Source organism: Humulus lupulus, chromosome X (genome assembly GCF_963169125.1).
Source record: "Humulus lupulus chromosome X, drHumLupu1.1, whole genome shotgun sequence".
NCBI classification, from domain to species: domain Eukaryota; kingdom Viridiplantae; phylum Streptophyta; class Magnoliopsida; order Rosales; family Cannabaceae; genus Humulus; species Humulus lupulus.
The window spans coordinates 18,070,705-18,083,925 of record NC_084802.1 but is presented as its reverse complement, the minus strand read 5'-3'; the positions used below and the strand labels follow the sequence as shown (position 1 = coordinate 18,083,925).

Sequence of the window (13,221 nt, the reverse complement as noted above, 5' to 3'; positions counted from 1 at the left end):
AAATATTTTTTTTAAATTAAATTAAAGTTAACATTTGGGAGCATTTTGGTCATATTAAATTTTTTTTACTAAAATTTGGTCAGATGTATCATTTTGTTCCATTTTGCAAAACACAAAGTTAAAATTATCATTTAACAAAATACGGGAACTAATCAGTAATTTTTGCAAAACACAGTGTCCAAAATAGTATTTACCATATTATTAATTATTAAATACATATATATGAGTTATTACTCAATTTATCTTTGATGGTTACATAAAATTTTAACTGTTTAGATTTTTAGTTAATGATTACATTCAACGTAGCAATGTAGCAATTTACTAAAAGCATGATAGGACAACTCTATATATTTGAAATAAAAAATAATATAATTGTTTTTGTAATGTATATCAACCATAGAAACTTATCTATTAAATATTCAGATTATAATTATTGAAGTATCGAAATATATGAATAGGATATAATAATCCTTGTTTAGTGGGACAATTAGAGAATTTCCCTATTATATATTTGTATAGAACAACAATTCCATCTTCTAATTAATTGGATGATATAATTCCTTTGATCATTTTAAGCATTAGTGGTCGTATCTTAAAAAAAAATTATAAATTATAAATTATAAATGAAAAAATATATAAGTAAATATTATAGATTTATATACAAAAGCAGGTACATCACGATGAAAGTATTAGGTTAATTTCTAAAGAAGACAAAATTTAAGGCGCATTTTTTTTACTACAAAAGTATTGTGATATATTAATTTCACCAATGGCCTCTTGAAATATTCTCTTTAGATTACCCTAGATTTTCGATATGATATATTTTGTTTTCTTACATAATGTAAATTAGGTTAAGTTATGATATTGTTTAAGTTTGGCTGTGTGCAAGAGGAGGCGTGTCAAAGATACTATAAATATAAAATCATCTGGCTTCTATTTGTTCATCTAGCTACCCTCAATTTCTTTTGTTCGAATAAATGATAATCTCTATTGATACGATTGTCTCACATATTTAAATTAAAAATAACACATGTTTTAAGATGTTGGTACCCATAATTAATAGAAAGAAAAAGTAGTACAAGCCCAGTAAGCGAATTGCAAGTAAATGAAATTAGGTTAGGTAGAGATGAAAGGATACAAAATGTATTCCGCAATCATTAGAAACCACAGGAAGTGATAGTAGCTGTCACTGGCCTCCTGTACATGTATTGCCCAAACAAATAATCAGAGAAAAAGCGAGAGAGAGAGAGAGAGAGAGTTCAATTCATATTGTATTATCTTGCTATTACCTTAGCGTAATTTGCTTTGTCCAACAACCAAGTCTATATGCACACACAAATAAAAATAAGTAAGACCATCTCTCCAATGTGATATATTTGATACAAAAAAATCAATGAGTAATACGAAACAAATTTTAGTATTACGCTACAATGTAAAATTATTGTAAAAGTTTATGCAAAAATTAATATTTTATTATTGTTTATTTGATATTTGTTGAAAATATACCAAAAGTAATAATTTTACTATTTTATTCTTGATAGTTAAAGATAATAATAAAATAATAATGTTTGGTTTAAGGGAAATGAATGAAATGCTTTTTTATTTCATTTCATTATTTGGTTGGTAAATTGAAATAGAAAAGGGTTTTCCAATAGTGATAGATAAAAACAATAATAAAATATTGCATAAAATTAAATAAAAAAGTGTAGCATTTATGGTGATTTAAAATATACATCATGTTATATTGTGTGTCAAATTTGGTCCAACTTTTAGCGTATGCCAAATTTGGCACAACTTTTGGTACACTATTGGAGTAACTTTTTTGCAAAGTGTATATTTTAGCAATGCATCACCAATTTAACATTTCATTGGAGATGCTAATAAGAATATACTAAGATCGATTCCGTTGCATACTCTAAATAATTTAAGAATTATTGAAATAATTTAAAAATGAAATTATATCGAAGTTATATTCATCCCTATATATATATATATACTAGACACAAGAAACATACCATGCACGTTCGGTTAGTTTATTTATAAAATTTATTAATTATTTTTATTAAATTTATATAATTATCATGTAAATTTCAAATAAATAAACAATATTATTTATAAAATAATTACATAAATATATTAAAAAAATTAAACCAAAACATTGTTTATGTTTTTTTTTTAAATATATATAATATGATAACTTGTTATATCACAAATACTTTATTTATAATACAAAACATTAATGATATTATTCAAATTACACCTTAATGATTGGAGAATAATCTTGTTTATTCTTGATAGAAAATAAATGTTATTTTAATTTCTTATGTAGTTACACAGTTATACTATTTATTTACAAACGATACATATATATAATATATTTATAATATTTATTATTATTCAATATGAATATATATTTATATAAGTTAGATCAATTAAAAAATAATATGTTTTCTTTTTTTTTTAAATAGAAATGATATTTTTTTTAATAAAAATTAAAATTATGTATTTATAATATTTAAATTTATATTAATATAATTATTAAATATCTAGTCTTGTATTAAATATTGTTATAATAACAATATTTTATAATATTTAAATTCATACTAATATAATTAGTAAAAAAATTAAGATTATATATTATTATCATAATAATATTTTATAATATTTGAATTTATATTAATATAATTATTAAATATCTAACTTTGTATTATATATTATTATAATAATGATATTTTATAACATTTAAATTTATATTTATATTAATATAATTATTAAATTTGTAGTCTTATATTAAATATTATTATAATAATAATATTTTATAATATTTAAATTTATATTAATACAATTAATAAATATTTATTTTTAATTAATTTTAAATGTATATTCCATTAAATATTTACAATATTATATTAAAGTTAACAAAAAAAATCGTTAAAATAAAAAAATTTCGTTCTCAATATATTTTTTTATATAAAGAAATATATTAGTTGTGATTTATATGACAAACCTTGAAGATTAAGGCAGATGCAAAGATTGCATGAGCAGGAATCATTATGTAACCCTTGAAAGCCTGTGTAGATAAGAAATTGAAAAGACTAAGGTTTTGAAGGTATATATTATTAATATTGTTCCTACTATTTTATAAGATCGATCATCATTTTTCTACCTTTAATTACAACAAAGTTATTGTGATTAAAAACAAAACAAAAATTGTGATAAAAAATATTAACATATATCTATTATTACTAAAATGTTTTTGTGGCTAAAAAAATATTAGTTACAAAAATTTAAGTGTGACAAAATAAATTTGTGATTGAATATTACTTTTTTTAGTGACAAAATAATTTTTTATCACGAATATAAATGACATTTAATTACAAAAGATTTTATGATACAACTAAAAAATTGCTAATTTGATTTTTTAGTGGTGAGTACCTGAGGCCACATAATGGCAACACCAATAGCAGCTACATAATTTAGGAGAAAAAATCCAGAACCAACTAATACTATGGTTCTAGCACCAAATATTACTGGTAACGTTGACATGCCAACCCTGAAAATTAAGATGATAATATTATTTTTGTTTATATATGATTGCGTTTTTTTATTTAATTAGTTAGAACTGTTTATAATCGCATACAATTAAAAAGAAAAGGGAAAAAAAAAACTTACTTCTTGTCACCTTCTACATCAGGAACATCTTTTAGGATGCTCAAGATAATACTTAAAGTTGAAACAAAGCCAATGATGAAAGTAAATGGAGGCCTGAGTCAAATTTATATATATAAATATTTATTAGATATTGTTATAAAAATTAATTTCATAGGACATTAATTTTTTTTTTTTGAGCTTTCATGTATCCATATATATATTAATATATATATAGTACTTTTTTAGGTAGAGATACCATTTTTGTCTCTACAGGTGGGGACAAATGTATTTTTACCATGTGAAAAAACTATAATCCAAATTCTTTTACGTGACAGTATACATTGAAGTTATAATAGATATCTGTTTAGATTTCAGGAAATTCCAAAATAATGTACTGTGTTAAAAATATAGTTCAAATAATTAGTTGCACGAGTACATTTTTTATATGTGTGCAACTAACTATTTTGAACTTTGTTTTCGACATCATAAATTATCAAAACTAGGTTAGAGTACAAAATGACTTCAAAAAATAGATCATTTTGCCAAATGACCCTTATAATAATGATATTTTATAACATTTGAATTTATATTGATATAATTATTAAATATCTAGTTTTGTATTAAATATTATTATAATATTTAAAAAATTTATTAATATAATCAATAAATATTTATTTAATTGATTTTAAAAGTATATTTTGTTCAATTTTTGGGTTATTAAAACAAACAAAAATCGTTAAATACATATTTTTTTATAAATATATAAGATAATAAAAATAATTTTGGTTAAATGTTACGGTAAAGTTTTACCATTTAAATATATGTACGAAAGGACAAAAGGAATTCTCCTTCAAAAAAAAAAAAGATGGAATGGTTACATGGCATGCTTAGCGACAATGGTGATGACATGTCATGTTAAATAAAGGTAAAACTATATAATGTCAATAATTCAAGAAGAAATATTTTAAAAATAAAATAACTTCAAAAATATAATCTAATATATTAAAATTCTCAATTATTCGAAAAAATGTGGCATACAAGATAAGATAGAGAGTGTTTGTTTTGCATTCCTTTACTTGAGGTATGTTATGAAAATTTGGAACCTACCTCCACTGAAATGGAAGTCCAAGAGTAGCTCTGCTAGCATAGTTGATCAGAAAATTTATACCGATACCTATTTCCTGTGTATTATATAAATTTTTTTCTGTTATTTTTTTCAGTATATGATAAGAAATAGATAATATAACTTTTTTTTAATAAAAAAATACAGTATGGTAACTAGATATATTAATATATATAAGATTAAGCAGTAGAATTACACAATTAATTAGTTGGGGTTAATGATAAATGAATGAGCATTGGTATAAGAGATCTTAAAGTGTCTAACATTATTGATACATGACATATTTTAATTTATTATGACATCAATCCCATTAAAGGGTGCTAAAGTATAAGTGTTATAATGTCTGTAAATGAAAAAGTAAAACATTTCATACCGAAAAGTTCCAGAGAGTTGATGTAAAAGTATTCATCTTCCATCTAAAGGGAGGAACAGAATACATAGCCCCAATCACAAGATAACAACAGTACATACAAGTAAGGAATAGTCCACACTTCAACTTAATCATCAATAGTAAGCTGGCTACTGCACTAAATATTGTCAAGAACCAAGCTGATTTAACTGACATTTCCTCTGCAGCTAGTGGTAAATCTGGTTTGTTTATCCTAAAAAAGGTGAAAATAAAACACAAACACCAAAAGTTTGTCATTATATTACTAATTTTACTGAAATAATAAAATATTAATTTTACCCAAATTTGATTTTTATTTAAAAAATAAATAAATTAATTGTTCCTCTTAATTGAGCAAAATTCCCACGAGTCGAGATTATATAAATGATTTAGAAACATAAAAATGTCCCCTATATTTTAACATATAATTGTTTTCATGTGTTTTAAGTTTTAAAATAAATTCTTAATTATACCGCTAACACTAAAGAAGCCTGTTATTATAAACGTTGGAAATTTACATAAAATATCTAAATTAGCTATATTTTTTCATTTTTACTGAAGGCTGGAAATTTTTACATTTATACTATTTAATTTTTTCTTTGAAACGGTTTGTTTACTTTTTTTTTTGTCTTATACGGTTTTGTCCATTGATGTCCACCCACATATCTCTCTCTCACGTTTTTATTTTTATTTTCTATACCACCATGAGATTATCTCCTTATTTTTTTTAATACAGTATCATTAGTTTTAATTTATCAAAAATATGATTTTGTGTATTATCGTGAACATCATCTTACATTTATATTTTTATTTTCTATTTCTTTATTATTTTCATACACTCTTTTTCCAACACTGATCTACTTTAATTGTTATTCTTTATCATTTTTTTTTTACTGTTACACAATCACATCATCATCATTTTTTTATTATTATTAATTGGTAGAAGTGTAGAATATAATTTAATAAAATAATATTTGAGTGTAAAATGATGACAATGTACTTATACCCAATAATACTCCCACATCTTTAATCATGGCACTTTACCATTTTTTTTTCTATACCTTTAATCATTTTTTTCCTTTTTCTTCTTGCTATTTATCCTATATACTTATTTTAGTTGTTATTTTTCTTCTTCTTCTTATTGGAAGATCAATATATTTTTTTTATCTCATATTCATCATAATGGTCACTGCCCAATTGTTTTTTTTCTTGAACATTACTTTATACCCAATACCTGTTACAACTCTTATTTTTATATACGTGTCAACAACCATAAATATTAAGTTATTAATTATTTAATTTGTTTCTTTATATATATATTTTATGTAATTATGTTGTACATGGATATATATATGTTTCTTGTTTCTGCCAAATTATTTTTTTTATTGTTTTGTTGTTATTTTTTAGCTTATGTTAGGTTGATGCAATGTATTGATTGTATTGTTGTGGGGTTGATGTCTAGTTGATTTTAAGTTGTTTTTTTAACACTATATTGTTTAGGTTTTAGATTTATGTATAGTTGTTAGGTTTTTTGTATAGTTGTTTTTATGTTGTTTTTTAGTTGTTTAAATTTAAATATAGTTGTTATGTTGATGTCTAATTTATGTTTAATTGTTTTCCGATATATTTTGAATTTTTTTATAAAAAAAAATGTGTTAGATGTAATAGGTTGACTTCTAGTTGTTCTATTGTTGCTTTTTAGTTATTTTTTAATGCAGTGAGTTGATGTTTAGTTATTGTCCAATTGTTATTTTCTAGATGTTTTTTCGATATTGTATTGCAGTGTGTTGCTTTTTAAAAATGTAATGGGTTGCACTGTTGTTGTTTAGATTTTATGTATATTTTTTTCATTTTGATTTTTAGTTGTTTAAGTTTATTTATAGTCGTTCTGTTGTTGTGTTGATGCATATTTGTTGTTTAGTTGTTTGCATATATATTTGATTTTAAAAAAAAAAACATGTTAGTATGCAGTGGATTAATGTTTAGTTGTTGTCTTATTGTTGTTTTTTAGTTGTTTCATAGACATTGTATTTTTGTAAATATAAAACTTTAAAAAACGTATTTTTGAAAAATCAGGGACCGTAAAAAAGTAAAAAAATACAAATAAAAATATTTAAAAAAAAACCTCTATAAACTATTGGTTATAAGAAACCAGAGAAAGAAAATGAGAGAAAAAAAGTTTGTATATAGAAAATGAAAAAGAGTTATTACAAGTCTGAACAGAGTTGCCATTTTATATGAGCTATTGTTAAGAGGAAATTAGTTTCTAATATGTAACTAATCAGCTAACAACTTCTTAACTAAACTAACAACCCAAACTAACTCAAAACTAATTCTAACAAACATTCTAGCTGTTGAAACTCCCCCTCAAGATGGATTAAGGATGCTTGTCAATCCCATCTTGTCCTTGAGATAGTTGAATTGAGTGGGAAATAAAGTCTTGGTGAAGATGTTGCCATTTGCTCGTGTAGCTATATGAACAATTTTGAGTACACCAAATTGAATCTTCTCCCTTATTAAGTGGCCGTCAATCTTTATATGTTTGGTTATTTCATGAAACACGAGATTGGCTGCAATATGTTAAGTCGCTTAATTGTCACAATGTAGCTGAACTGTACCATTGTGAGTGACTTTGAGTTCTTTCAAAATAGAAATTAACCACGCAATCTCACATGTTGTATTCGTCACGGCCCTATATTCAGCTTCAGCTGATGACCTCGAAACAATGTGTTGTTTCTTACTTTTCCTAGATATCAAAGAGCTACAAAGAAAGATGCAAAAGCACGAGGTGTACCTCCTTGTTTCTTGACATGCTCCCCTGTCCGAATCGGTATAAGCTCTCATTTTTATTTGAGAGGTTGCTGGAAACAATAGTCCTTGTCCAGGACATGCCTTCACATACTGTTGCAGTCTTTGAGCAGCCTTCAAGTGAGGAAGCTAAGGAGCTATAAGAAATTGGCTGAGTTTGTTAACTGAGTAAGACAAATATGGTCTAGTGATTGTCAAGTACTGAAGCTTTCCTATGATTATTCTATAAACCAAAGGATTTTCAAGTATGTCCCCTTCATCTTAACTAAGTTTCAAGTTTGGTTCCATGGGAGTGCTTGTTGATTTGCATCCTAAGTAACCAACATCCTCCAAAAGTTGCAATGCATAAGATCTTTGTGAAGCAAAAATTCCCTTGTATGAACGAGCTACCTCTAGGCCAAGAAAGTACCTCAAGTTGCCTAAGTTTTTCAGTTTGAATCTAGCTTTTAATGCCTCAATGTCTTCCAAATTGTTGCTGGCCAAAATGACATCATCCACATACACCAATAGAGCAACAAAACTGATGGCTGAATGCTTAATAAAAAGAGAATGGTCAGTAGGTGAATGATGAAAACCCTCTTCCACTAAGGCACTTGAATTTTTTTCAAACCATTGGCTTGAAGCTTCAAGCCATACAAAATTTTTTGCAACTCGCAAACGGGATGTGACGGAAACTCCCCCTTAGGAATATACCCTTAAGGTAAAGTCATAAACACCTCCTCATGGAGATCACCATGCAAAAATGCATTATTGACATCAAGTTGGTGAAGAAACCAACCATTAATGGCAGCAAGAGCCAAAATCAACTTAACAGTGACAAGCTTGGCCACGGGTGCAAAAGTATCAGTATAGTCGAGTCCCTCTTATTGTGTATAACCCTTGGCAACCAACCGCGCCTTATGCCGTTCCACAGAACCATCAGCGTGATACTTAATTTTGTACACCCATTTGCAACCAACAACATGTTTCCCTCCCATTCAGGTATACCAGCTGCTTGTGATTAATTTTAGGTCTCAAAATGACTAGAAATTGAAAGCAAAGCTACGCGAAAAGTAGAAGACAAGCGGACATAGTCGAGGACTTGAGAAAGTGGATGAGAAGTGAGACAAATAGGTATCTAAGATGTAGCAGAAAAAAAATATAAGAGAATCAATAAGTAAATTGAAATGGTAATCACACAAGTAAGATGGCTTTTTAATGGTATGAGTAGACCTTTGAGAAGAACAATCAGAAGCATTAGGACAAGAATCAGTTGCTGCATCAGAAGACATGTCAGAAACAGTAGTATTATTCGGGAATGGAAGAAAAGAGTTGGAGAAAAAAATTAAATGGTTAGAAGAAGAAGCTGAAACAAAAACATAAGGAAAAATATATTCATGAAACTAAACATCGCTGGAATAAAAAACTCTGTTAGTCTCTAAATCAAGGAATTTATAAGCTTTCATGCCAAAAGGATAACCAATGAAGACACAAGAAAATGCTCTAGGAGAAAACTTTGATCATTGAATAAGTAAAGTGGATGAATATGCGAGACAACCAAAGGCTTTAAGGTGGTGATAAGATGGAGTCTTATGATGTAAAATTTCAAAAGGAGACTTATGCTTCAAATTTGGGGTAGGAGTGCGATTAATAAGATAAGTCGTTGTGGATATGCAATCAACCCAATAGCATAAAGCAATGTGTGACTGAAATAAAAGAGCTCGAGCAACATTAAATAGATGTTGGTATTTTCTTTCAACAACTGAATTTTGTTGGGGTCTCCCAACACAAGAATGATAGTGAATAATGCCTAAAGAATAAAAAAGAGTAGGAAATTGAAGTTCTTTAGCATTGTTAGATCGAATGGATTTGATTTTAGCATTATATTGTGTTTGAACTAAAGAAATAAATTTTGGAATAGCTTGATGAGCTTCAAACTTAGTTTGCAAAAAATAAACCCAAGTTTTTTTTTTTTTGGTAAATCAGATCTATGTATTGCAAAACAATCCATTTACAACCTAACCAGCACCATAAATTGGCCTGTCAATGATATCTATTACAAATGTTCAAACCATTCTCGATCTAGATGTTGTATTTTGTTAGGCATGTAATTTCTAACTCTGCTCTTTACATTATATTGAATTCTGTTTACAACTATGCCTACCTACTCTATATACTTTGTGACTCCACAAGGCCTCATTTCTACAGTGAACAATCATCAACAATGGTGAGAAAATATATAAATATCATTCGTCTACTGCGATGGTGGAAATGGGACCCCAAATATCTATGTGTATCAAATAAAAAGAGGCAGCAACAAAATTGTGATTGGAAATGAAAGGCAATCTTTTTTGTTTGGCATAATGGCAAATAGAACAATGAAAATCAGAACAAGAAGAATTTTGAAAATGTCTCAAAGAATGAAATTTGATACAAGAGGGGTGGTGTAACACCCAAAATTTCCTAATGTGGCTCAGTGCCTGGATTAGGGGACCGGGAGGCAATAATTGTATTAATTGTATGCTTATGTGTTATGAGCATGTCATTATGTGAATTATATTATAATATAACTAAGTTTGCATGTTTAGGAGTATTAAATATGCATGTAGGCAATTTCTTAATAGAATGGCATTTTCATAAATTAGACTCGTTGAGGGTATAATTGTAAATATATATGTGTTATGATTGAGACCACATTATTATGTGGATATTTTTGGGTTATTCGGCTTGAGGCGGTCCTAGTGAGCAAGTTAGCAGAAAATTCATAATGGGGTTAAATACCTGGCTCGGGGTGAGCCTAGGAGTATTTTGGTAATTTAGTACAATACTAGGGTTTATCGAGTAATGGGGGATTAAATGGTTATTATTTGGAGATAGTTGGGGATTTATAGGAAAACTTGAGGATTTGGCGGGAAGTGGCAATTGACAGGATTGCCCTTGGTGACACTAGAGGATTTAAGATAATCTTGAGGGTATTTTGGACCTTTTTAGCAAAGTGTTAAGCTTGGTCATAGGCAGCTGAGACTCTAGAGCCACTTAGAAAGAAACAGAAGGAAGGATCACCAAGTCTCAGCTCTTACTCTCTCTCTCTCTCTACCTCACGGTTCTCTCTCTCCCTCTTCTTGAAGCTTGGAAGTTGTTGAATAAAAGGGAAACTTTAGGCCAAAGAATTAAAGAGTTAGGCTTGTTGTACTTGGAGATTAGCTCAAGGGTGAACATATCACAGAGTTAAGGATTCAATTTGATTTCCTTCTCTTGAATTCTGCTGTAACTTTAAGCTTGCATGAGGGAATGAACTTTGGTTTGATTTTGAGAATTGATGAAGATATGAAGTTGTTTATGGGATTGTTAGGATGCCTAGGCTGTATGGATAGGAAATATAGAATCATTTATGGGTTTAAAGAATTCTTTGGATGTGAATTGTTGGTTTAGGCTCAGGGAAAACATAGAAAAAATACAGGGCAATTCTGGGTTTTGACGCTCGAGTCGCAGCCCTGCTCATCAGGTATCACGACCCATTTGAACGCAGGGGCCTGGGGCCTCAGAAATTTACCCAAGCGCTGCGGTGCAAGGTTTAGCGCGCTGCGGCCTGTGTCCTTCAGCGGAGAGAGCTTTGCCCTCTAACTTGTAGTAGGTCGCAGCCCTAGGGGGCGGGCCGCGTCTCAAAATAAGAAAAAGGGGAAAATGAAGGTTTAAATCTCGGGAACTCAAACGTTAAGGCTCAGGAAGGATTCTACTACTCGATTTAGTATAATTCAAGGTCTCGGAGGCTAGAATATTATTTCAAAGCTAATATTTGATTAAGGCTTAATGGATTGTTATTTTTTGGTACGTTGTGACTAGGTTTACGTTAAAGCTTGGATTTGAGGACTATGCTCGAGGGTCGTTCATTGGTAGCCTGTACTTGGACCAAAGATAAGAAAACTACACCTAACACGTGAGATGCATGATTGGGGCTTGGCCCATTTGTTAAGTGTAAATGAGATTAGGGCTCGGGCCCAGCTGATGAGCATGATTATAATTTTGCCTGTGTATATTTGTTTAGTATACTGTAATGCATTGTATCTGTGTGTATGATGAATGTATTCTGTGACTGTTTGTTATGACCGGGAAGCTCGGTTTATAAGCCGAGGATTTTTTTGTTATATCTGATTAAAACCTGACCTGCTAGTCAAGGATATATTTGGAAAAGGGAGGGGCTCGGCTTACAAGCCGAGGGTTTCTAGGGCCCGGCTTAGAAGTCGATGGTTCTTAAGACACGACTTATAAGTTGAGAGTCGTTAAGACTCAACTTATAAGCCGTGTTCGGCGTTATGTGCATTGAGTGCAGGCCATTGTGGCTAGGCCACCCTGGGAGTGCCTTATGCACTTGACTAGCTCGAATGCCATATGAATAAATGGGAGTGAAACATGCACTTGTGTGACTCTATGGTCACTCATATGTACAATGTGTATGCTAGTTCCAGTTACTACTATTAAACATGTAGTTATATTCTGTGAACTGTCTGATCATGTTTCTTGCTGTGTCTTTTGTCTCACACATGCTTTGTGGTGCAAGTAAGGGTAAGGAGAAGCTTGGCCAGCCATGAGTTCGAGAGCGATAGCGGTGATGTGTACATATGGTGTCCGCTTGGCCACTACGATCAAGATATCGCAAGAGAATTAGGGTTGGACCTTGTTTTGCTGCTTAGGCTGGCTCGTTTTGTAATCCCTGAGTTGTAATATACTTTTTAAACTTGTATTTTGGGATCCCATGTAAATAATAAAGTTTTGTTTAATGGAAATGTTTATGTCTTGACCAAAAATTTAAATACTTGAACCCTTAGTGGCTTATTCACATGTTTTAGTCCAAATGACTCATTTAGCGAGTCCTGCACTAATTTTAAACACACTGGGTAATGGACCCTAATTAGCAGGGTATTACAACTTGGTATCAGAGCTGCCAAGGTTTAAGGGTTCCTGATGATGGACTGGGCATGTACACTCACTGCTAAAGAAAAGCTTGACTAAGGGTTGGGTAACTATTAATATAGTTATGTGTGCAATTTTAAATGAAATATATGTGTCTTACCTGCTTGTTTAAATAGAAAGCATGCGTTATTCTGATTAGGTCTTACCCTTGACTGCTATATGTATGTTAAGGATGTGCTTATTAGCATAATAGTCGCTTGTAAATACAGTAAGATTGCTTATAAGCATTGTCATTGTTTTTTTATGTCAGAAACGCTTATTAGTGCTACTATATGTGTATGTATGCCAAGAGATGCTTATT

At 29.3% G+C, this 13,221-nt stretch overlaps 1 protein-coding gene across 1 annotated transcript in view; it reads right to left on the bottom strand.

The window, feature by feature from the left end:
• Nucleotides 1–990: 990 nt before the first annotated feature.
• The window catches only part of LOC133807175 (2-acyl-4-prenylphloroglucinol 6-prenyltransferase, chloroplastic), a 31,018-nt gene continuing 18,787 nt past the window's right edge, over nucleotides 991–13,221 (bottom strand). Inside the window, exons 4-10 of the mRNA XM_062245346.1 lie at nucleotides 5,148–5,376; nucleotides 4,759–4,832; nucleotides 3,673–3,765; nucleotides 3,436–3,553; nucleotides 3,008–3,070; nucleotides 1,290–1,322; nucleotides 991–1,197 (exon numbers count right to left, since the gene is read on the bottom strand). Coding sequence (XP_062101330.1) covers nucleotides 1,117–1,197; nucleotides 1,290–1,322; nucleotides 3,008–3,070; nucleotides 3,436–3,553; nucleotides 3,673–3,765; nucleotides 4,759–4,832; nucleotides 5,148–5,376 — 691 coding nt within the window. The 3' untranslated portion in view covers nucleotides 991–1,116. The remainder of the gene's footprint in view (nucleotides 1,198–1,289; nucleotides 1,323–3,007; nucleotides 3,071–3,435; nucleotides 3,554–3,672; nucleotides 3,766–4,758; nucleotides 4,833–5,147; nucleotides 5,377–13,221) is intronic.